The 23,939-nt window shown below is 36.9% G+C and overlaps 3 protein-coding genes across 3 annotated transcripts in view; 2 read left to right on the top strand and 1 right to left on the bottom strand.

Annotated features, from left to right (window-relative positions):
* The window catches only part of LOC119084094 (dynein heavy chain 5, axonemal), a 73,687-nt gene that overhangs the window by 5,825 nt on the left and 43,923 nt on the right, over positions 1–23,939 (top strand). The window contains exons 4-22 of the mRNA XM_037193933.1: positions 3,125–3,470; positions 3,531–3,647; positions 3,875–4,048; positions 4,114–4,221; positions 4,358–4,906; positions 4,970–5,299; positions 17,736–17,936; positions 18,077–18,196; positions 18,342–18,498; positions 18,562–18,616; positions 19,318–19,451; positions 19,511–19,659; positions 19,718–19,841; positions 19,898–20,082; positions 20,138–20,564; positions 21,675–21,874; positions 21,934–22,215; positions 22,285–22,544; positions 22,604–23,936. Of these exons, the coding sequence (XP_037049828.1) occupies positions 3,125–3,470; positions 3,531–3,647; positions 3,875–4,048; positions 4,114–4,221; positions 4,358–4,906; positions 4,970–5,299; positions 17,736–17,936; positions 18,077–18,196; positions 18,342–18,498; positions 18,562–18,616; positions 19,318–19,451; positions 19,511–19,659; positions 19,718–19,841; positions 19,898–20,082; positions 20,138–20,564; positions 21,675–21,874; positions 21,934–22,215; positions 22,285–22,544; positions 22,604–23,936 (5,251 nt within the window). The remainder of the gene's footprint in view (positions 1–3,124; positions 3,471–3,530; positions 3,648–3,874; positions 4,049–4,113; positions 4,222–4,357; positions 4,907–4,969; positions 5,300–17,735; positions 17,937–18,076; positions 18,197–18,341; positions 18,499–18,561; positions 18,617–19,317; positions 19,452–19,510; positions 19,660–19,717; positions 19,842–19,897; positions 20,083–20,137; positions 20,565–21,674; positions 21,875–21,933; positions 22,216–22,284; positions 22,545–22,603; positions 23,937–23,939) is intronic.
* Positions 7,385–7,976, bottom strand: LOC119084105 (serglycin-like). The gene is made up of 2 exons (XM_037193959.1): positions 7,785–7,976; positions 7,385–7,702 (listed from the first exon to the last, which is right to left on the bottom strand). Exons 1-2 carry the CDS (start codon positions 7,836–7,838, stop codon positions 7,484–7,486), a joined length of 273 nt encoding a protein of 90 aa, XP_037049854.1. The 5' UTR covers positions 7,839–7,976; the 3' UTR covers positions 7,385–7,483.
* Positions 8,724–9,200, top strand: LOC119084106 (serglycin-like). Its single transcript, XM_037193960.1, has 2 exons — positions 8,724–8,866; positions 8,949–9,200. Exons 1-2 carry the CDS (start codon positions 8,813–8,815, stop codon positions 9,165–9,167), a joined length of 273 nt encoding a protein of 90 aa, XP_037049855.1. The 5' UTR covers positions 8,724–8,812; the 3' UTR covers positions 9,168–9,200.

Raw genomic sequence — 23,939 nt, 5'->3', positions numbered from 1 at the left:
ATCAACAATGGCACAACAATTTTGGATGAGGCAATTCAGGTGATCACGATTCAACAGGTCAGGAGAAAAGTGAAAATTGCAATATTTTTCGAAACGAGCATTAGCTCAATGGAAATTGTATTGAAAATATTCCGGAAGAGTTGGAGCAACAAGATTTTAAACATTTTTTGTGCATTTTACTCATCAAACCACAAGGACGACGCTATATCGTCGACATTCACCGTATATCGATACGATCCATTCGGCCCAGCTTTTTTGATTAATTTGACGGGAAGCGACTTGCCTCAAAAATATTTTTCCTCCGACAATGAATACCCGAACTATCATCACCATTCAATTCGTTTATTTAAATTCCAACGTCATAAAATTAGCGATTTTGCTGCCAACTATTGGCAGACTGTTACGCGAATTTTCAATGCGTCGATTTTGGTGGTTATCATCCCTGAAGAAGATTTCATCGACGGTGTTCTCGATAAGATAAAGCACGATGCGGGAATATTTAGAATGAATGTCAATAAAAGTCCGTACGAAATAGTGTTGTATCCAGATGAACTAAAATGGTTCCAATTGATGGTACCACATGCTCAGCCATATTCAAGCATTGTCGGTTATTTACAAAATACAACTTGGATGATTCTCTTCGGATACGTTTTTGGTGTAATTTCGGCGGCATCCATTTCACTGACTGTTTCCGGTTATTTGCAATCGATTAAAAGAAATTCAATTGTTCAATGTGTTGTCGATGTCGTCAATCTTTTGATCAACGACAACATGGCCATCAAGTATCGAAAGCTACATCGTGCAGATATTTTTATCGTTGTGCCGTTAACATTCACCGGATTAATAATGGCGAATGGCATTTTGTCCGTATTTAAGAGCTACCTTACCGTACCAATTTACCAGCATCAAATCAAAACACTCGACGAACTATACAAATCCGAAATACCGATCGTAGCCGAAGAAATATTCTGGGCAAATGACACAATTGAATTGTTGGAAGGTCTAACCGGACTTAACTGGCACGACAGAGTACGTAGGATGAAGCGTGCCCCATATGACATCGGTCTGGAGCAATTGAACAATTCTGTGGCATATTCGGCATTAAGTTCAGAGGTGCGGGTCTGTCTAAATGTACAGAAACGTTTTAACATCAATGCATTTTATTCGATAATGGATCCACCTTTGGTGCAAATATTTACATCGTTTCCCGTGAAGTGCAACTACCCATTTCTTGAGCAACTGCAATTGATTCACCACCGCTTATGGAACCATGGATTACTTCAGAAATGGCGCACAGACACAGACGAAAAAGAAGTGTCGCGAATCACTAAACAGATTCAATTGCAAAGTAATAGCAAGGATTCAACTAGCAATAGTATTGGTGGTATGATAACAATCATTTGGTGTGGATGGGTTGCGGGTGGAATTGTATTTATTTGCGAACTAGTTTGGAACAAAATTCAAATTATTAAGCAAGCATCTTGAATAAAATTGTGGAACCACACATAAAACGCAAGTTTTGTCTTCGGCTAAACTCCGGAATAATCTGATTTACTTCATGAAATACGTGGTATGCAATTGGCAGTAGCAAACCCCTTTAAGATAATTTATAATGTAATTTATTTGCACAATGCGATCTGCTAAAGAGTGTACGAAGATATGTAATTCTACAGGACGTTTGGAATCACTAAAAGTTATACATGAACATCACATGAACATCACATGAACACTCAATTACTCAGATCAGCACTCAGACATCGCTATATATATATATCGATATATTCGTTGAATCTGGTACTTCCAATTCGACGTGTTACAAACGGCATATTAATCTTATAAGCCCCCAGTACTTCGTACGGGGCTACAAATATGCTTGGCGTTGTCCATTATATACTGAGAGGTGTTGATCTCGCATTGTTCGATATCCACCTTCTATCAGTACATAAATTCATTGGTTCCACCAAATTTTTTTATTTTTATGGGTACCATCGATGGCAGTGGAACATAGGCCATCCTGTCCACATAGAGAGCGATCGAAAACTCATTGGGGTTGCAATCAGTAGTGGTTGGATTGCTAAGGGGAATGGTACAAAAATTCGGTCCCATGAGTGCAAGAGAAGCCGGTGGAGACACGCTAACGTTTAAAAAACACGATTTTCAAAAGGTTACAGAGGCGTGGATACTTGAGGGATGAAGCTAATAAATAGTTGTAGCAGTAGAGGGACATCACCTCTACCAATATCAAAAAAAAAAAATTTGGTACACCGTCTACGTAGAGACCGACAGTCGCAAAACTCAGCGTCACCTGAAACACACTTATGATAATTAATCGTAATTAAATGGGCTAATTCTGATATAATGACAGTCTCAGCTTTCCAACGACTCCACATTTGCTATAATTCACGTCAACAGTACTGCTGTGTTGCATGGATAAGTGAAAAACTGTTTATCTGTCAAATCGTCAAAATTTTAATATGGCGGGTACGTCACTCATATTGTCTGCGAGGGGCTTAAAAAGAGTGAGTCCGTTTGTTATTTTTAAGTAAATTTTTGCGCCATGTTTTGTATAGGTGCAGTTCAAAACCGCATCTATAGCAATCCAGAAGAGGGTTTTCGAAAATAGAGCAAATTCATTGCTCTTATTGCCGTTCAGCAACGAGATTACTATTGTCTCTTGGTTCTTAAAGTCCTGTGCCATTTTTTCCCTAGGCCAAAGAGAATGTATTGTCAGAGTCATCAGACATTCACCGGCTTTGGATAGTTTTCACTTCCAGTTCGGAACACAAAATCCGTGCATTTATCTGAACTCATCGACCTGTATCTGTATCGTTGGCTGTTAAAAATCACTCGAGTTGTTCAAATTTATTCTGTTTAATAATTGACTTCTATCAATCGCTTTTGCTATATACGTTTAAAAACTCAGCTAGTTTTGAAATGCAGTAACAACTAAGATCTATCCACATGAACCAAATAAATTTAAAAAGAAAACCCGTTCGACAACGGTATGCTGTTTTTGGAGAAAAAACGAAATTTTATACAGTGCTGCCACCTACGATTAGTATTTTAAGCTACTCACCACGGCGTAGTATTTTTGAAATCAAAATTTCATAAATTCTCAACACAGGTTCTGCGGCGTAATTGATGCCAGCCGAATCGGACTAGTGGCCTCGATTGAACGCATCGTCGAATATGTGTTTATGCAAGCCCTAGCCTATCCGAATCCGGAAACTGAAGACGATGATATCGGATGTTCGTTGATTAAAGGACAACTGTTGCCCGGCCTACGATCATTTTGTAGTGCCCTGCGAGTCTGCGAACAGGTCTGCGAGCACATCAATGTTTTTGATGATGGTAAGCCGATGTTCGTTAAAACCGATAACATGACCGAAGTGAAGGATCTGGCGAAGAATAAGGAATTTTGTGGTGAATTGGAGGAGAAAGTTGTGGAGTGGATAAAGGGCATTATAAAGGTAACGCAAGAATGTTTTACAATTACGAGTGAACAGTGAGATATCCCTCTCTTTCGTAAGGTTCTAATGGAAAGTGAACAATTGAGAAAAGAAAATGACACGAGCGGTCCGCAAGATGAACTTGAATACTGGAAACGTAGAGCAGCACAATTTTCACAGCTTTTAGCACACATGCAAGTAGGTTAAAAGTTGATCTTATCTCCAAAAAGAAACTATTAACGTTACACACGAAAATTTCGTTATAATATCATTATTATGTCCCCGAGGCGTAATGTCATAGTTTTCCCATAATAACATTCCATAACTTAACCCCTTTGTAACGTGTGCAGCAATCTTTAACCAACCTAAATTTCGTTTATATACACAAACATAACACGGCCGTTAATTCTATTTCCGCAATAAAGGATAAAGAAGTACAATTTACCCTACACTGCTTAATTGCGTCGGGATCGAAAATCATACGGTACTGGAAAGACACAGACAGAAAAATCACATTTTGTTACAATGAGGCCAGAGACAATTCGAAATTTATTCAGGCCATGGAAACATGTTGCCATTCATTGTATTTGGACGATCCGGTTTGTAAAGCCGAAGTTAAATTTGGCGAAAATGTAATCTAATTGTTGCGTGTGTATGCCCACAGGTTAATATGAAAGAATCGATTCTCAGTCTGTTGCAAACGGTTCGATTGATTTACAGTGTTTCGAAATTTTATAATACATCTGAACGCACCTCATCACTCATGGTCAAGGTGGGTACTTTAAGGCCAAAAACACACGAACAATTTTGGGTTGGTGACACATACTTGTCGATCATATCAATCCAAAATTGCTCGTGTGTTTAGGACCTAAGCAATCACATCAGATGACTGACTCATGTCTTAATAGATAACCAATCAAATGATAGAAACCTGCAAATCATACATAACCCTACGATGCAAAGAAACGATCTGGTCACAAGATCGCAATCTAGTTCGCACCAAACTCACCAATTGCATCAAACTGAACCAAATTTATCGGGACACGTACTACAACGTTCGCGAGCAACCATTCCTACCGAATCAGACACCGTTCGGATTCTCCGAGAATTTCGTTTTCGGCAAATTTAACTGCTTTTGCGATCGCTTGTCAAAGATTCTGTCGATGTTCAATCTGATTGATGACTACAACCACTTGTTCGCACGACGGTTGGAGGGATTGTTGTTGGGTGAAGCGTTGGAAGAGGCAATGACCACGTTCGAAGATGCAAAGAAGGTTATCGTGTCGAAGAAGTACGATTATTTGGATCATCGCAATGCCGATTTCAATAACGACTATCAGGTGTTTATGGATAAGACCGATGCGCTCAAAGAATCTGTTGGTTCCATGATTGAGTCGAATTTCGATTCCGTTTGGGAAACACCTCAGTGCATACGATTTTTAGTTCGTTTCGAAAAAGTAAGTTATTGAAGGAAACAACGTCTCGCTCATCTCTAATGTCGCCTCCGTTGCCATCTACAGGTCAGCCAAAAGATACCGCTGACGATGATGGAAGTGAAATATCAGCGAATTTTAAAATACAGCGAAAAGGACCTTCAACGGATTCTAACTCTATTCCGGAAGCAACGTGACGATCCGCCATTGCCGAGAAACTTTCCCCCCATATCTGGCAGAATTAAATGGTGTCGATCCTTAGCGAGTCATATTGAAGAGCTTGTCACCAGTGTAACAGCGCATCCAGTTTTGAAAACACTACCATCCACAAAAGACTTGGAGAATAAGTACTACTCCGTTCGGAACATATTAAAAGAATATGAAGAAGAAATCGTGAACATTTGGTTGGACCAGGATGTGAGTACGAAAAGAAAAAGTTTGTTTTTTTTGCAATAGATTAAGATTGGATGGTTAGGTATGTGGTTTTAGGTGAAATCCTTTTTACGATGACTATTTTTAGGAAAACGTCTTCCAATATTTTCCGAATTTTCCCAAAAATATTATAAAAATGTAGAAAAGTTGGGAAATTCAGGAAAATATTTCAAAATCTAGGAATTCAAATGTTTTAACATTTCCAGAATTTTCCTTTATTTTTTCAAATTTTTCCCGGACAATTTTTATTGTAAATTCGAAAAAATATGGGAAAATTGAGAAAAACCTAGGAAACCAAATTTCCTTAATTTTTTTTTAAATTTTCACACGAAAATTCAGGAAAATATGAGAAAATTACGGAATCTACATTTTCACACATGTTACTAATTTGCCTGAATTTTTCCAAATTTTCACAAAAACATTGATCGAAAATCGGGGAAAATTCAAGAAAATTGTGTGAAAAAGTTCTCGAAAATAGTTCCTGCTTGTCATACATGAAAGAGCTTGAATTTATTCAACAACACATGACAACGTGTAACAAACCATTATCACACGAAACCGGTGACGATCCACTTGTCAACCGAACAATGCATGAACAAATTCCATAATCTATCGTTTAAAACTTGTGTCACCAACGTATTATACTAACATGCATGGGAGGACCATGATCTGTCTATCATATACGAGGAATTATTACACGTGAATGTGCTTTAGAGTCCATCTGTTTTACAAAGCAAACGATTGGTAATAATTTTGGTGATTGACCTGTAATCCACTGTATATGGTCAGTTATACCGAGAATATCAAAGAATATTTTCTGTCGTTCTTTATCCACAATATCTATATTGCCGTCATTTCATTTCATTTTATGCTTATGCTTAAGCAACAGAGCCATTCGATGTGAATCTGTAATCCAATTTAGAGAGAAAATCGATTTTATATTACGGCATCCAGCAGAATACAGAATACAAAATATAATTCGCTTATATATTCCGATTATTAGGTGATTTAGAGTCTTTAGTTCTGTTCAAATATAAATATACCGATGTCGTTGTGTAGTTATCGGGTACATCAAACGTACGAGGATGCATTTAAGGTGTGTCACTGCAAATGAGGTCAGATGGCGAATCTTTCATTGTATTCTCCAATTTTATTTTTAAAGTCAAGTATATTTAATAGCAGTGGACCCCTTGAAAATTTGTAGCCTACATTTAGGCGGGAAAATATTGGTTTTTTTGATGATTTCTCTGAACCAAAATTATTATTTTTTAGGTAAAACCATAAAAGAACGCAAAAATGTGTTACTTTTCAAGGAAAAATTAGTTTGCGCTGATAACTAATCCCACTTTGTAGATTGTGAAAATGTATGTAACCTATACAGGTTTCTTCAAGTGGGTTAAGTTATGACTCACAAACCAATTTTTTCTTCAAAAGTAACACCTTTTTGCGTGGTTTAATGGTTTTACTTTTTAAGACGAATCTGCAAATGGCTAAATTGTTGCCTACATTTTGGGGTAAAATTATTATTTTGATGATAATTTTGCACTCGCAGTCGCTTTTCGTTTGGTGTTAAAATGTATTAGTTTTCAGAGAAAACTCGAAATATGTGTCAATTTTTGTGAAAAGTTGAGTTTTCACAGAATGAGGTTACATCACCACAAACATTTAATTTTCTACTGAAAGCTAACACATTTTAACACTAAACGATGGTCGTACTTTTTCGAAAAATGATGCGAGTCCAAAATTATCATCAAAGTAATGTCCCGAAATGTAGGCAACAATTTAGTCATGTGTAGATTCGTCTTAAAAAAAGTTGGTTCAGAGAAATCTTCAAGAAACGAATATTTTCCCGCCTAAATGTAGGCTACAAATTTGCAAAGGGTCCATTGCTCTTAATTTATATTTACCATTGAAATGGCTCAGAGCTGCGGGAAAACAAAGTCACAAAATTCTTTTGGGGTCAGTGTCCTAGATACGACTTAGCTAAGTAGATAAGTAGATCTAGCCTAATAGAAAACAGATGACAGCGGATGAGAGCTGAGTACAAAAAAACTCAAAAATCCATTTCGCTTTACAACAAAAATTTATTTCGGAAAGTCTAAATTAATTACAAGTTCAGAATAGATTATGGTTGCAGCTCCATACAATAAGAGCATCGCTGTTCTTCATTTAAGGACATGAATTTGCAGCAGTACATGTACCAGCCGCAACACCAGTTCCCTTACCTGCACAAGAGTTTTTGCCCGTGCAAGATCCTGCTCCTGCACCTGAACTTTCACCCTTGCAAGATCCCTCTCCAGTGCAACTACCACCACCAGCACCAGAATTTAGTCCCGTGCATGATCCTTTTCCCACACATGCGCCAGCACCTCTAGCTGCATTCACAATCTATGATCAATGAAAATAGAGAATAATTAATTAAGCTCCTCAGATAATCGTTATCATCGACAGCATCACAAAAATTATTTACCTGTAGCGTTGCTACGAAACCAATAACGATCAGAATAAGTAAAGTCTTTGACATCTTGAAGCTGTTTAATTTTGGTTATGAGAAACCTTCCCTTTTTATAGTAAGAAAATGTCATAAAAAATGCAAAAAGACAACCAATAGCAACAACATGTTATTGGACAAAAATATTTTGCCTAAGTAAACTAAAAAATTTAAATAATAATTGCGGCACCGATTACCGATGATTAATACAGTTTCATATGATTCATATTATAAAAGTCAGACATATGACCCATCCACATGTCGCTAATGAAATGATGATGTATCAGCCTATTCACATACATCTCGATGATCAATGATCATTTAAGATAATCTATTAATGAAACTAATTCGCATCTAGAGGGTTAAATGATGTCTTTAACATTAAAAAAAAGTAGCAGCGGATGTGCGAGATGCGAGATCGAACAGATAATTTAACATTAATCATTTGTATGTTGGACCACGAATCATTCAACAGCCATCGGACAAGCAGATGAAATTATGTACATTGTGTTCCACACAGAGATTTACTGGAATGATAAATAAAATGCAATTTTAAGAAAAAGATGAGAGCTGTTTGGAGGAAAAAAATAAAAAAATTGACCGAAACCAACACATTTCAAGCATGAGTGGTACTCTCAATAGGCTAGTGAAACTATGTGGCTAGAATTAAGAGGATTTTTTTAAATTTTATGATGACATGGAGGCACAAAAAGGGTTTTGTAGAAATAATAGAATTAACTGGCAAAATCGTATTGAACAATAAAAGAAAAATTTTATTAGCAGCAAATAGCATCATTTGAAACTGTATTAATCATCAGTAATCGGTGCCGCATGTTGCATAAAATTCTACTTTTTATATTGAGTAAATTAATATTATTTAAATTTCTTGGTTTAGCAAAAACATTTTCATTTAATAACATGTTGTTGCTGTCTTTTTGCATTTTTTATGACAATTTTTTACTATATAAAGGGAAGGTATCTCATAACCAAAATTAAACAACTTCAAGATGTCAAAGACTTTACTTATTTTAATCGTTATTGGTTTCGTAGCAACGCTACAGGTAAATAATTGTTGCGATGTTGTCGATGATTGCGATTATCTGAGGAGTTTAAATAATTTTTCTCTACTTTCATTGATCATAGATTGTGAATGCAGCTAGAGGTGCAGGTGCATGTGTGGGAAAAGGATCCTGCACGGGATTAAATTCTGGTGCTGGTGGTGGTAGTTGCACTGGAGAGGGATCTTGCAAGGGTGAAAGTTCAGGTGCAGGAGCAGGATCTTGCACGGGCAAAAACTCTTGTGCAGGTAAGGGAACTGGTGTTGCGGCTGGTACATGTACTGCTGCCAATTCATGTCCTTAAATGACGAGCGGTGTTGCTCTAATTGTATGACACTGCCACCAATTTCTGAAATAAATTATTTTGTTGTAAAGTGAATATTTGAGTTTGTTCAACTTATTTTTTTGTGAGAAACATCTGGATCTGGCAATGCAATGTTTTGTAGATGCGGTTCGTTCGTGATTTGCAGCTGGATGAGCCGTTTTACTTGTTACAGACGGCAATCATACGATCAGTATTACTATCGGGTCTTTTACTTCCATCAATTGATTCCAAATCTTGTACTTCATTTTTTTACATGAATTTTACTATGTCTGGTCCCATATTACCCAGACCTTGTCATTATTTTTGTCGTCGTTATCGATAACAGATGTATGGGGCGCTACAGCTGTGGAAGCTATTGTAGAATACTTGGAGACAAAATTACCTGCAACATCTGAGTTTTTCGAAACTTTTTTGTCAGTGTAGAGTCTATTGAAAGCCCTACTCACAAAAATATTTCGAAGGAATCCATCGTACACGATAGACATATAGACGCAAATAACTATGGTAAAGTTACTTGTAGAAAGTAATTCATCAGCCAAGTGTCTCAATTGATGTTGAGACAGGCCAACAGGGTTCAAGTCTAACTAGCGAAAATTTACATCTTTTATAAATTTGCGATGATAACCAATTTCCATTTCGTTTTTTCAATCCCCGGTTTCACTAAGTATTTCACCCATATCGGGCGGATCAGATGAAAAACAGCTGAAGCAAAATTATGTCTAAATTCTACTGGCATCGACTGTAGTAGTTAATGAATAAGGATAGGATGGGCACATTATATTTTTTTGAATGGAGGAGCTTGCAAAAATTAGTAACAAGCTAATCTTTTCGGGATTCGGTGGTCCTTAGATACCTATACAATATCCCAAAAGTCCCACTCGATACCACTTGAGCATTTTGAGAAAAGTGATAAAAACCGAAAAAATTGAGGTTAAGTGCAAGCATTTTTTGGTTGTTCTACCAAAAACTGAGTTTCGAAATTTTTTGTTTCAAATTTATTTTTACCTCATTCTAGATACTCCAAAGTATCCAAAACCACTTAAACACAGGAAAAAAAAATTTGCCCGCCAGAAATGACTCATGACTCTTCAAAGTCAAAGTTTCATGAAAAAATCGACCTCAGCGAAAAAATTTTTTGACTTTAAACCGTCATATCGAAAGTCCGTATGACCAAATTTTTGCGGAAAGTGGCCTAAAAACATCTTTGGACTATTCTGAACATTTTATAAGCAGCATGTCATAACTTTTTTTCACAAACAAAAATTTTTGTCGCATGTCGAAAATTTGCTTGCACACCGAAAAATGGCCGACTAGAAGAAAATTTCATACAAAATTTTCGGATGTTTTGTTCTACAATATTGCTGAAAATGAACTGAAATTGGCTATAAATGAGATTTTATTGGTTTATACCCAAGATACTTTGGAGTATCTAGAATGAGGTAAAAATAAATTTGAAACAAAAAATTTCGAAACTCAGATTTTGGTAGAACAACCAAAAAATGCTTGCACTTAACCTCAATTTTTTCGGTTTTATCACTTTTCTCAAAATGCTCAAGTGGGATCGAGTGGGATTTTTGGGATATTGTTAAGGACCACCGAATCCCGAAAAGATTAGCTTGTTACTAATTTTTGCAAGCTCAAAATCTAATGTGCCCATACTAAGGAAGTCATCGATCAATTTCAATCAACTTATAAAAAACAAACAAACATTTGGAGAGTTGATGCCGTTAGGAAATTCAAAATGAAAATTGACAAGGGCTAAACAAATGCAGCGTTGAATTTTTGCAGTGCATGATATCAGAGCGCGTTAAAATTTATTTTTCATTTGTTCATCCACGGAGTCACTAAAAATGTAAATGCTGAAACGCACTTGCGCTAGTGTTTTAAAAACAAAAGAATTCTACAACTAACGTTTGTCCTATTCCCTATATCCTACTATCGTTTTTCCTATTCAGAGATTGCTCGAACGAATTTCGTTGAATTTTTTTTGATGTACTGGCCAATTGTATACCGAATGTGAAGCTAGCTTGTCGTTCAATATTAAACAGAAAAGCTTGAACATTAAGTGAATTATCCAGAAGATTACCATAACAGTCAAGAGATTTAGCCCACCCCAAACGTTATTTCTTTTCGATGTAAAATCCATTTTAAACCAGCCGATTAGGATGTCCTTACAAACTCTTTTCAAACGAAATCTGAAAATGTGATTATTTTTCACAATTTCTATTTTTAGCCCGTTGTACGTCACCAATTCATTGTATGTGTACTTAAACATTATATCAACAGCATTAAGTAAATTCTTATCAAAATGCTATTTTCGGTTATATACTACACAGACGGTATGTGAGTGTGGTTATACAAAATTATACGTTCCCCATAAATGATTAATAACCGCTAATTAATGTAATCACAGGCTATCACAAATAAAGATGATGAAACAACTTGCAACGGGGGCTAAGCACTATACGCACACGAGTTGCGAACATTTTTTCTTTTTTAAAATTTTTTTTTTTACTGAATTTACGGAGGATTTTACAATTTCGGCTCGGTTCGGGTTTTCCATTTACTTAATGAAAGAAACATAAAAAGTCAATTGAAAACCAGAAACACATTCCTACTTCTAGCATGAACGTTGAAAATATTCGGAAGCTGCTTTCCTTAATAAAGAAATGACTTATTTTCATTGTATGAGTTAAAGCATACAATAGATTGTGGATCTGCACACTACTTCGCAGGAGCGTCAATGATTGAGACTTCTATCACTTCACTCGAATAATATTTTCACGGATCAAAAATTTAATTTTCTTCACAAATGATTTTGTTTTTTAAATTTAGTATCTTACTAAATCCTCCAAATTTGACACTTGTCAATTCACTGTTCTTGCTAGGAGCAGTGCTGTGCCCGAAACATATTTTCGGTTGACTCGCTCGAAAATATTCAAACTGATTCAAAATTCTTTTAAAAAAATCCGGTCGGTACAAAGAAGGGACCTGACCTTCCGGATAGATAAAACAAAAGGGATGAACCAAGATTCGGATGCATTGTATAAAAGAAAGGAGATTTTTCAGTTAAATTGTAGAACGGTTTAACAAAAGTTGAGTTTGTAAAAGAATACATCTTCATCGCTGATTTATGTCCTATACAACTCAACCTGTTTTCAACCCCTGAAATTGAATCAAAAAATTTCGCATTACTAACTATGTATACAAACTTCGCGTACAATTAGAAACTCGTGGTAATGTTGTGCCTGTGGTTCAAAAATATTTTTCTGATGTCATAAGCGTGGGAAGCTTGGATATCAGGGTGTCACACACTCGTACGAAGTACCGGCTTAAGAACTTTACAGTTACGTTAAGAAAAAAAAGTAGGTGGTTGGGTACGAAATTGAGACACACTCTCTACGATACGATCATATTCAGCCTGAGCTATATGAAGAAGTGATTACCACAGTCGTTCAATTTTCTACATTACCTGAACTTGTTGTTTTTTTCAGTTGCATAAAAAGTCTGAACCTAAAAATATTTTTTAGTTAAAACTTCAAAGTGAGGCTTCTCTGAAATTTTTAACGACCTTGGAACAGACCTATTTCGTATCATCTCGAGTGATTCTTTTGAATTTCGTCTTACCGAAATCGGAGCTATTTTTTCCGGGACTTTTTTATATATGCCTAGTTAGGCCTTGGTGCCACTCTCAGATAATTTTGATCTTCCATACCTGGTTGGTTGTAAGTGGCCAAAAGTCGAAAAATGGGCATTTCGTATTACTGATTTCATTTCCGTAAAGTGGCGAGGACACGGGCGTGTATGGGTTCGTTGGAAAGCTGATGTCGAATACTACCGGGGCAAATATTAACTTCAAAAAATTTGATGATAAACGGCCGAAAATATGACTTCCGGAAAATTTCTCAGAATCTAGAAAACCTCGGTGAGATGAGAGCTGTGACGTCACTAATGCAATTATTTGATTAAATTATTACTTATTATGAATGTGGAGGACCTCAGCTTTACACCGATCCCCATATTTAGTAGTTTGCTACGTGACTACGTAACAGATGAAAACTGTGTGTTTCACTACGCCAAACTACTAAATAAGCGTATCGCTGTAAAGCTGAGGTCCTTCACATTCATAATAAGTAATAATTTAATGGCATCTATTTTTTTGTCAGCAAATTTATTCTTTTAGTAGCAAAATTATTTATTTCATCAGCAAATTTATTGTTTTTTTCTGCAAATTTATTTTTTTTAGCAGCAAATTTAATCTTTTTTATCAGCAAATTTAGTGTTTTGTATCAGCAAAATTAGTCTTATTTTCAGCAAACTTATTAGTACTCGAACAGCATATTTATTGCTTTCTGAGCAGCAATATTACTGACTTTAAGCAGCAAAAATAATTCTTTTGCAGCAAATCCCTAGCAGCCAATTTATTACTTTGTAGTCAGCAAATTTATTGTTTTGTAATATGCACTTTTAATGCCTTCGAACAGCAAAATTAATACCTCGAAGTTATTGCTTTTTGTCAGCAAATTTATTAGTGTTTCAATTGCAAATTTATTTTTTTATAAGTAGGAAAATTACTATCTTCAATCAGCATATGTCCCGCAGTAGGACATATAAAATTATATCACTAACACCACTAACACGAAAACTTTCCGTTGCCTTTATTGCGAAAAACGTTGTACACAACTCGGTGATAGATCTTTTAGGCACACGATGTGTATTGTCACGCTCGACCTGCGGTATCGAGTGACAATCTACACACCTAGTGCCTAAAAAAGCATTTATCCCTCGATTTGAATGGGGCTTCGTAATTTCGCTATGCGTAATTTCTAGGATGCCCACCTTTCATAATAATTTTACTTTAACTAAGTTTACGGATGGCTCGGCGTGTTAAAACGCTCTTTATGGGCAATGAATTAGACAGACTAATTATTAGACGATGCGAGAGAAAAAAAATTAACTCCTAAGTTACCGACACCGTTCCGGCGCCCGGCTCGCATTGCGGCCCTCCGCTTCGCTCTGGGGCAATGGGCCGGATCGCTCGGCGTGTTAAAACGCTTTTTAAGTGCAATGAAAATTGGTATCCATTTCGTAAAAAGAAATGAATTGTCCGTGTAGTGTCAATAACTATTTACGTTGACGTAAGACGTGAAATAGTAATTTCTGCAGCTAGTTGCGAAAAGTGGTAGTTTGTGTCACTAGATGTAATGTTATCAAACGTGCGAAGCGAGCGAAGCATGTGACAAAAACTACCACTTTCACAACGTGTTGCATACAACGTTTTCTGCAGCCAGCTGCGAAAAATGAACTTTTGAAAATTGTTACACTGCGATTATATATCAATAGCCGAATGGTTAGAGGTGTTGATCGATAAGCATTGGGTTTTGGTGTCCATTTCACCACTAGTGACGAAAAGAATATATGAAAATCCATTTCACCAAAAATAGATAAAAAATAGCTAAAATAAACAATTAATTTTGCTTATGACAAGAAATAAATCTGCTGACAAAATTAGAATAAATTTGCTGTTGCAAATCAATAGAATTGCTGTTAAAAAATATTTAATTTTGCAGATTGCAAAAAAATAAATGTGCTGACAAAATAAAATTAAATTCGCTGCTTCAAAAAAATAAATTTGCAGACGAAGAATTAAATTTGGTCACAATAGCAATAAATTTGCTGAACTAAAAGAATAAATTTGCTGATAAAAAAAATAATTTTGCTGCAAAAAAAGAATAATTTTGCTGACAAAAAAAGATTTCCCATAATTTAATCAAATAATTGCATTAGTGAGGTAAAAGCACTCATCAAAGTTCACCGAGGTTACGTTGATTTTGAGAAATTTTCCGGAAGTCATATTTTCGACCATTTATCATCAGATTTTATTTAAGGTAATATTTGCCCCAGGAGTACTCGACGTCAGCTTTCAGATTTCCAACGAACCCATACACGCCCATGTCCTCATCACCTTACGGAAATGAAATCCGGACTACGAAACCCCATTTTTCGACTTTTGGCCACTTACAACCAGCCAGGTATGGAAGATCAAAAATATCTGACACTGGTTTTGGGGCCTGGGCACCAAGGCCTAACTAGGCATATATAAAAAAGTCACGGAATAAATAGCACCGATTTCGGTCAGTCAAAATTCAAAAGAATCCCTCCTCACATGTGAGTGTTCGTGCTTGGAGCTTGAGTGCTATGCTTCTATAAATGTTGTAATTAAATGAGAAAGTAAGGCAACCACGTATTCAATTATTTCTTAGAAATGAATGTTGTACATAAACATGCACCGTGTCTTACTTCATACATTGATACCAAAAAAAACGAATGATTAAAAATTGACCCCAAGTGAACACCATAACCATACATAACATACAAAATTAGCGCGACCATCAATGAACCTCGATTTTGTTGTATGGTACAGAACATACTAGATAACATAAATTATAGCAAGTTTTTTCAGAGCTCGTAATCAAATTGCGCCTTAAAATTTAGCTGGCGATTATTTATCACGAGAGTCACATTGTACTAATTTGATTTGCTTGACCTATGCAGCGATTACGACAATTTTTTATTTATTAACTGACCTACGAAAATACTACATGCCCAAATATCGAATGAATTCGAAAGAACAGATAACGCACGTTTTCTGTTCAAAATAATTCGGGAACAGGATTTTGTTTCACCATCAAACAATAATACTTTCTCGAGTTGATTGTGAGTTTGGTTCGGCTAGGATCAGTCCTTTTATTCATGATCAATATTGATCCTAGTCGAACCAATCTCACAATCAACTCGAGAAAGTATTTTTTTTGTTTCACATTTATTAGTAGGGCATCCGGCCCGGTTTTGGATCAATTTTCCTTTTCAAAACTATCTGCAATTCATTTATGTTCTAGCATCGGTCATTTCTTTTAACAACAACACATCACATTTAACGGGCCTAACTGATTGAATCAGACATCACCTACTCCTTAAGTTAGACTCAGATATTTCGTACACAGAATTCATCGTATTATATGGGTGACGTCATCAATGTCATTTTTTATGTAAAATTCGTTGGAGATTTGCTGATGGAAACTGGTCTTCCATTATTTTATTTACTTTGTATAACTAAGAGTCTTCAACCAATATGTACTCGAAAACAATGGACCGATTAAGAGCAATGGATCCTTTGCAAAATTTGTAGCCTACATTTGGGAGGAGAAATATTCGTTTACTTTACTAGTGAGGTAATGTGGCCTTTCCCTCACAGTGAAGACCCTTTCCCTCGCTCGTAAAGTAAAACGCCATACTTTACACGTGAAATAATTTGATATCTCGTATCACGATGAGTAAAAGTACCTCGGGCTGAAGCCCTCGGATACTTTTACTCATCTGGATACGAGATATCAAATTACTTCACTTGTATAGTAATGTACTATTTTTGATGATTTCCTTGAACCAAAATGTTTTTTATCACATACGCGCGGTGTTCAGATGTCAAAATTACTTAACTAGAAGTTTAATTCAAAAATTACACTTCAGTTCTATGTTGTTGTCTCGTTTTCGCTTATGTGATAAAATAGAGTACACACTTGTCACTATCAGTCTCGGCAAGCCTCGACTTCTTCGTGACAAGTGTGTAATATGTATTAAAGCACTCAAAAATGTGTTACTTTTAAAGAAAAAGTTGGTTTGTGGATCACTTGGAGAATCCTGTGCAGATTACGTAAATTTATACAATCTGTAAATCTGTTTCTCCAAGTGGGACAATGCATCACCCATAAACCAATTTTTGCATGCTTCAATGATTTTACTTTTTTTTAATGATTTTGGTTCATCAAAAAACTAATATTTTGCGCCTAAATGTAGGTTACAAATTTGCAGAAGGTCCATTGCTCTTAAGCACAATGTCCAGCGAACACTGTAATTTTAGGGAACAAAAAATTTGTCTAGGACCTTCAACCCAGTGTCTTCATACACTTGTGATTTTTGTAGCGGTCAATACCCTCTCTAGCAACCTAACTAGATTTATTAGGGTGATAAAAATGTATGATTCTATAAACAAAGGAAGAATGTATTTTGACAGCGTCAAAACGAAGTTTGTTTGCTAGAGAGAGTATTGTTCTGGTGAATTAATTGCCTCTGTGAAAAATAGATTTCCCAGATAAATTTGCTGGAACTATTTTTGGGGAAACTTTTCCTCATATTTTCTCAAATTTTCCAACATTTTTCTTAAGTATTTTTTGGGAAAACTTAGAAAATATGGGAAAATCTAGGAAAAAGTCGCAAAATCCAGGAAAATGTGTAAAAATTGTGACGAGTTGTGATGCATTCACATTCAAATTAAATCAAATTCTGCTTGTGTAACCGGGATCAAGTCCTTCGAAACAAAATCGAATGTAAGACACGATTCACCCTAAAACACGTACATAATGTACATAAACTCTGATTGCTTTGGATACCAATTTGAACTCTAACTGTCGGTATCAAGAAAAATTGGTCCATCAACTTAAATTCCTACATCCCCAAATCCATAATCTAAAAGTAATAAATTTTATGTAGGTTGCAGTGGCTGATGCTTGTCTTGTCCAACCAATTTTGGTGCTTCAGAACGACAGACTTGTCGTAAATTTACATCAGACTATACCGCTGTTGATACGAGAAGCAAAATCGCTAGCTAAATTGGACATTGAACTTCCCATTGTTGCTGCTACATTGATGGTGAAACAAAGTCATTTTCACACCATCCAAGACTCCTTAAATGTGAGTACATAACCCATCCCATTGACATGGATATGATTTTATTAAATTTCAAAATGCCCCCGGTATTTAATTACATTCATAACCATAGCAAAATAACTCCCAAAAATGTGTACATTTCAACACTTTGCTAACACTTTCAGGATTTGATTAAAATGTTTTTGGCAACAGTGAAACAAGTAAAACTTGAAGTCCGTCCATTATTTCTGCCTCAACTGGTGCAATTAACTTCAATGCTTAAACCCGGCTTGTATTCGATATGTGTAAGTTGGATGTGCTTCAAAAATATCGTTTTCGCCCTCACCCAAAACATTCATTGTTTGCTTTTGCGTTGTTTGCAACACATTTGATAAATATTATTTCGGTGCTTAATGTGCGAATAATTAAAATGACTCCGAATTTATGTAGTGGACGAATCCCAAATGGATCGACTTTTATGAGAAATGCAAGGGAGCCATTGAAACATTTGATGTTCTTGTAATTCGTGTTCACGACATCTACTCGAATCGCATATTGAATGTGTTGATGTCCATGCAAGACGTATGTTTACAAACATTGCCAGGAGGTTAACATTGTCATTATAGTTAGAATGATGGAATTGGTTAAATTGCGTTGTTAATACTTTCAGATGACGAAATTTGGACCGTTGAGGAGTTTCTGGAGAAAAACGAAGAGACGTGCAGGTTCTATTCAAAATTACAATGTCTCTTCCACAGGACAAGTCATTCAGACTTAAAATATCCAATAAAAAAACTCGTCTATTGAGCCATCCAGGGGTTGCTCACTCTTTTCGATTTACCTGATTTACCAGTGGTTAATCAGTGATTAACCATTGATTAGCCAGGTCAAACATCGTAACTCAGTTACGAATCGTGATAAATCAATGAGATACAGTAATGAGCCTTGGTAAATCAAAGTGAGCAACCCCTGAGAGCCACAAAAATTCCACATCTTATCAGGACATGGCGGCATGTCAAAGGGAAAGGAAATACAAATTTTGAAAGCTTATCATACCTTTTTGCATGTAAATGTTTAGCGAATCATACGTTAAATGAAAATAGTATTTTCAAACCACCTAATCACCGAACATGCTAACACATGGTAAGGTCGCTTGTATAGCTCAATAGAAACATATGTCAGTGTTTCAATGAACATTTGAAGTATGAAACCTTCAGATCCTCACATTAATAGGTGTGAAACGTTCGAATTGCGATTGATTTAGGTTAATGCATGACTTGAATTTGACTTGGACCACTTTTGACCCTTGTTCTATGTCGCCAAAACACTCTGAGAATTGTGACATGTTCAATGAAACCGTTCACAATTTTCTCAGCTCAATAATCTCAGATTTACAAGACGAAACTATTTCCTCTCATTCACAAAGACTTGCTGCACTCGAACTTAACAGAAAAAGTACAATGGTCTCGGAGGCCGTAGAAGAAGTTCTGAATCTGGTGCAAAATGCTACACAGACTTTCAAAGCAATGATTGGTGCCGAGAACGATCCATTGGCGCAAGGTCAGTAAGGTCATGACTTATTTTGAATAACTAAATGTTCACCACCTTGTAATGCTTAGAAGAAGCAAAAACCAACTCACCGCAAGCCAAAGAAGCCGATGAAGATGGTTCGGGAAATCAGCCACAAGACTGGAGCATTCTGTGGTCTTGCTTCGAAAATCCATTATCGTTATTATCGGCTAGCAATGGATTGCCAAAAGGAATGCAGGTCAGCGATGAGTAAAGATTGCTTGTTGATCATCTAGTAAATTTTCGATAATTTTCAGGACATGGTTACGAATGCTGTGTCAGAAATGAGACGCTACTACAGTCGTAAAGTTATCGATGTTCTCATTAAGGTTACAAGATCATCGCTCGACGTTTTACGTCGAGTCTTCTCTCAAGATTCAGGTATGATGTGAGAGGGAAGAAAAGTTTCACTTTCCAAACATTTACTCGTTATACAGATTCCGCTACATCAACTGTTACAACAACCAGAAAACCTATGTTTCTACTGCATTCCACTTTAATGATTCCCAACATATCGATACGTCCAAATTTGGATGAATTGCAAGACGCACTTATCGCTGCTGGGAAAAATATGACTGGTGTTTCCAAAGGAGTGGCTCAGTGGACGAGTGGAAAAGAAAACGTATGACCCGTTGATTTGATAAGAAAACTGAAAATAATTTATACTCGATCGACAGTCCATCCAAAACACCCGTCCGAACCGCCACAATCAAAACGACGCAAAATCTCGACGACGTAAAATGTATTGTCTTCAATCCGAAGAACGGCCCCAAATTCCCCACATGACAAAGAGCTTCTTCAGCTACATAATGGAAAACAAGGAAGTCGTCAAAACGTTAAATCTGTTAGCCAACTGCACGAAGAATTTGAAAATCGAAGTTCAAACGTTTGTGAAACGCTGGAAACCGTACCATTTCTTATGGAAAAACGAGAGAACGACCAGAGAGCTAATGGAGTACAGTCTACAAGATTTCGAATCGTCGTTGCGGTATTTGTCAGAATTGGATGCAAACTTACTGGTTGAGCCGGATATGGCGTATTTCTGTCAGTGCATTGCTGTGTCAACCGAAAAGTTGAAATTTGGATTGACCATTGAAATAAAATGTGAGTCTTAAATGAAAATCATTTTTATAGTTTTAACCTTTCACAGACGGCAAACATTCCAGCAGTTTTACTATCGGATCTATTCCTTCTCTTAATCAATGTATTTTCAAATTTATAATCTTTTACTTCAATTTTTTTGAACATTCTGCTAAGACTTCATTAGTCGTTTCTTCCCAAAGTCGTTATCAATAACAGATAGCCGTCCGTAACAGGTTAAGTCGAACGAATTGGTAATGTGGCTGTAGATTGCTTACCGACCGACGTAAATACGTTATTATTATTAAAAATTGTTATATGTATTGACGTATTTGAACATGTTCCCAACACAAAAAGTTAAGTGCGATACGTCTACGTGATTTGCTTATGATTTGCTAACGATACTTTATTCACTCGAGTTTAACAACCCTTTTGGTATAGATCATCTTTATGATCAAACATAACCTCACTTTAGTTTTGGTAAATGTTCCGTTAAGTAGAAGTACATGACCACTGCAAACAAGTCAACATATGGATGAAATGATGAACTTGCTGATTAATAAATAATTTCACAAGCAATAACCACACATCAGTGCAATTACGAAATCCTGTTGGAAGTACAAAGCAAATTTCCACACTTTCCTGTTGGAAACTATTGTATAAGTGGAAAGTGGTACATTAAACCTGATATATACGTGCATTACCGCAACCATTAAATGTACTAGCACTACCTTCGTATGGTAGTAATTCTCGGAGGTATACGATTGGTAGACTCTCGTAAATTTCTTTCTTTCTTTCTTTCTCGAGATACAAACCTGAGGATATTTAAACTTGGAGAGAAATGTGTCCATTGCGAATATGAACGTGAAATAAAGTCGTGGCGATAATATTCTAGTTGATAGGGTAAACGGGTTAGTTACGAGTCCACTGCCAGCCACGACGTCACGAGAACTGAAAGAGAAAATCAAGTCACACAAATGTGTACTTGGAAGAGATAGGCCTGAGGCTCGTAACTAAAAGCGGCTTGTCACTGGCCTGTTTACCCTATGCATTCATTTCTCCACTTAAATTAATTTCATTGAAATTTTTCTCTATATTTCTTTCGCCTTTTTGTTATGCAAACTACCAATGCAGCATGCACCCACAAAATCGGGCAAGCCATGAAGAAAAAGTACAAAAGAGAAATGGATTATGTGTACGCTGTGATAAATGAGATGGACCGTAAGCTAGATCGAACCATTCGCGATCTGGACGATGTTCGGATGATTATGGATACGTTGGGTAAAATTCGGGAACAAGAAGTGGACATGGAATTGAAAATTGATCCGATTGAAGTAACATCTTTGGATTTATGGCAAAAAATTTCGTATAAAAATTCCGGCATTTTTCGCAGGAAGCATTCAACATCTTAACCAGATACGATATACAAGTAGAGCGTGAACAATATGATCAAGTGGATAATCTGAGGTACACTTTTCTGCAACTGCAAAGTCGAGCGCTTAATGCACAAGTTCAGTTGTTGGAAATGCAACCGACATTTGAGTCGGAATTGCGAAAGAATCTGGAGAATTTCAAGAGCGACAAAATCGAATACGTTCACGAGTATCGCAATGCGGGACCAATGCAACCGGGACTGACGCCGCGCGAAGCTTCCGATAAACTTATACTGTTTCAGGTGAATATACTGGAGTGAATAGACCGCGCCGGATTCCAGATATTGAAACTTTTTCCTCACAATTTTTAGAATCGATTTGAGGGGCTTTGGAGACGCTTACAAACCTATCAAAGTGGTGAGGAGTTGTTCGGCCTGCCACAAACTGACTATCCAGAGCTAGGTCAAATTCGCAAAGAATTGAATTTACTCCAAAAGCTCTATAAGCTCTACAATGATGTAATCGATCGCGTTAGCAGCTACTATGACATTCCATGGGGAGAGGTTGATATTGAGGAGATCAACAATGAACTGATGGAATTCCAGAATCGTTGCCGTAAGCTTCCGAAAGGGTAAGTGATTCAATCCGCATCTGAACTTTTCATCAAATTCAACAAAATAATCTGAAAAGGTTAAAAGAATGGCCAGCATTCCATGCACTGAAGCGTACAATCGACGATTTCAACGATATGTGCCCGTTACTTGAACTGATGGCCAACAAAGCAATGAAACCTCGCCATTGGCAACGAATTATGGAAGTGACGAAATACACGTTCGAATTCGACAGCGAGGGATTCTCGTTGAAGAATATACTCGAAGCACCCTTGCTGAAGTATAAGGAAGACATTGAGGACATTTGCATATCGGCCATGAAGGAAAAGGACATTGAAGCGAAACTGAAACAGGTGACGAACGAATGGTCCGTTCAGGAGCTTCAGTTCATGACTTTCAATAACCGTGGCGAATTGCTGTTGCGTGGTGATACAACAGCTGAAACGATCGGTCAGTTGGAGGACAGTTTGATGATACTGGGATCGCTGCTCTCGAACAGATACAATGCCCCGTTTCGCAAACAGATTCAACAGTGGGTGTACGATCTGTCCAATTCGAATGATATTCTCGAGAGATGGCTGCTGGTGCAGAATATGTGGGTGTATCTGGAAGCGGTGTTTGTGGGCGGTGACATTGCAAAGCAATTGCCCAAAGAAGCTAAACGCTTCTCGAAAATCGACAAATCCTGGCAAAAAATCATGCAACGGGCTCATGAAACACCGGGTGTTGTTGCGTGTTGTGTTGGCGATGATTTACTGAAACAACTTTTGCCCCATTTGCAAGAGCAACTGGAATTGTGCCAGAAATCGTTGAGTGGGTATTTGGAACGGAAGCGGATGATGTTTCCGCGGTTTTTCTTCGTCTCAGATCCGGCTCTGCTGGAAATTCTCGGCCAAGCGTCTGATTCGCATACCATTCAGAACCACTTGCTGTCGATATTCGACAATACGAGACACGTAAAATTCCACGACATCGAGTACAACAAGATGCTGGCGATCGTTTCGTCGGAAGGCGAAGTTATTCCACTCGATCGAGCCATAAGGGCTGAAGGTTCGGTCGAAACGTGGCTGACATCGTTGCTGGTCTCGTCGCAACAATCTTTGCATTCAATCATACGGACAGCGTTCGCAAACATCAACGATCCGAATTTCAATTTGGTTCCGTTTCTGGAGAAAATGCCAGCACAGATCGGTCTGTTGGGGATTCAAATGATTTGGACGCGTGATGCTGAACTGGCGTTGATCCAAGCAAGGGTAGAGAAGAAAGTTATGGGCGAGACGAACAATAAGTTTTTGGAATTGCTCAACACATTGATTGATCAAACGACGCGGGATCTGACGAAAATTGAAAGAATCAAATTTGAGACGCTGATTACGATTCACGTTCATCAACGGGATATATTCGATATTTTGGTC

Source organism: Bradysia coprophila, unplaced genomic scaffold (genome assembly GCF_014529535.1).
Source record: "Bradysia coprophila strain Holo2 unplaced genomic scaffold, BU_Bcop_v1 contig_732, whole genome shotgun sequence".
In the NCBI taxonomy this organism is placed as follows: Eukaryota; Metazoa; Arthropoda; class Insecta; order Diptera; family Sciaridae; genus Bradysia; species Bradysia coprophila.
The sequence above is the reverse complement of the archived record's forward strand: the minus strand, read 5'-3'. Positions and strand labels throughout refer to the sequence as shown.

Coding starts and splice junctions, on each gene's coding strand:
- LOC119084106 (XM_037193960.1), top strand. CDS start 8,813: ATGTCAAAGACTTTACTTATTTTAATCGTTATTGGTTTCGTAGCAACG. Junction 8,867..8,948: donor GTTTCGTAGCAACGCTACAG/GTAAATAATTGT, acceptor CATTGATCATAG/ATTGTGAATGCAGCTAGAGG.
- LOC119084105 (XM_037193959.1), bottom strand. CDS start 7,838: ATGTCAAAGACTTTACTTATTCTGATCGTTATTGGTTTCGTAGCAACG. Junction 7,703..7,784: donor GTTTCGTAGCAACGCTACAG/GTAAATAATTTT, acceptor CATTGATCATAG/ATTGTGAATGCAGCTAGAGG.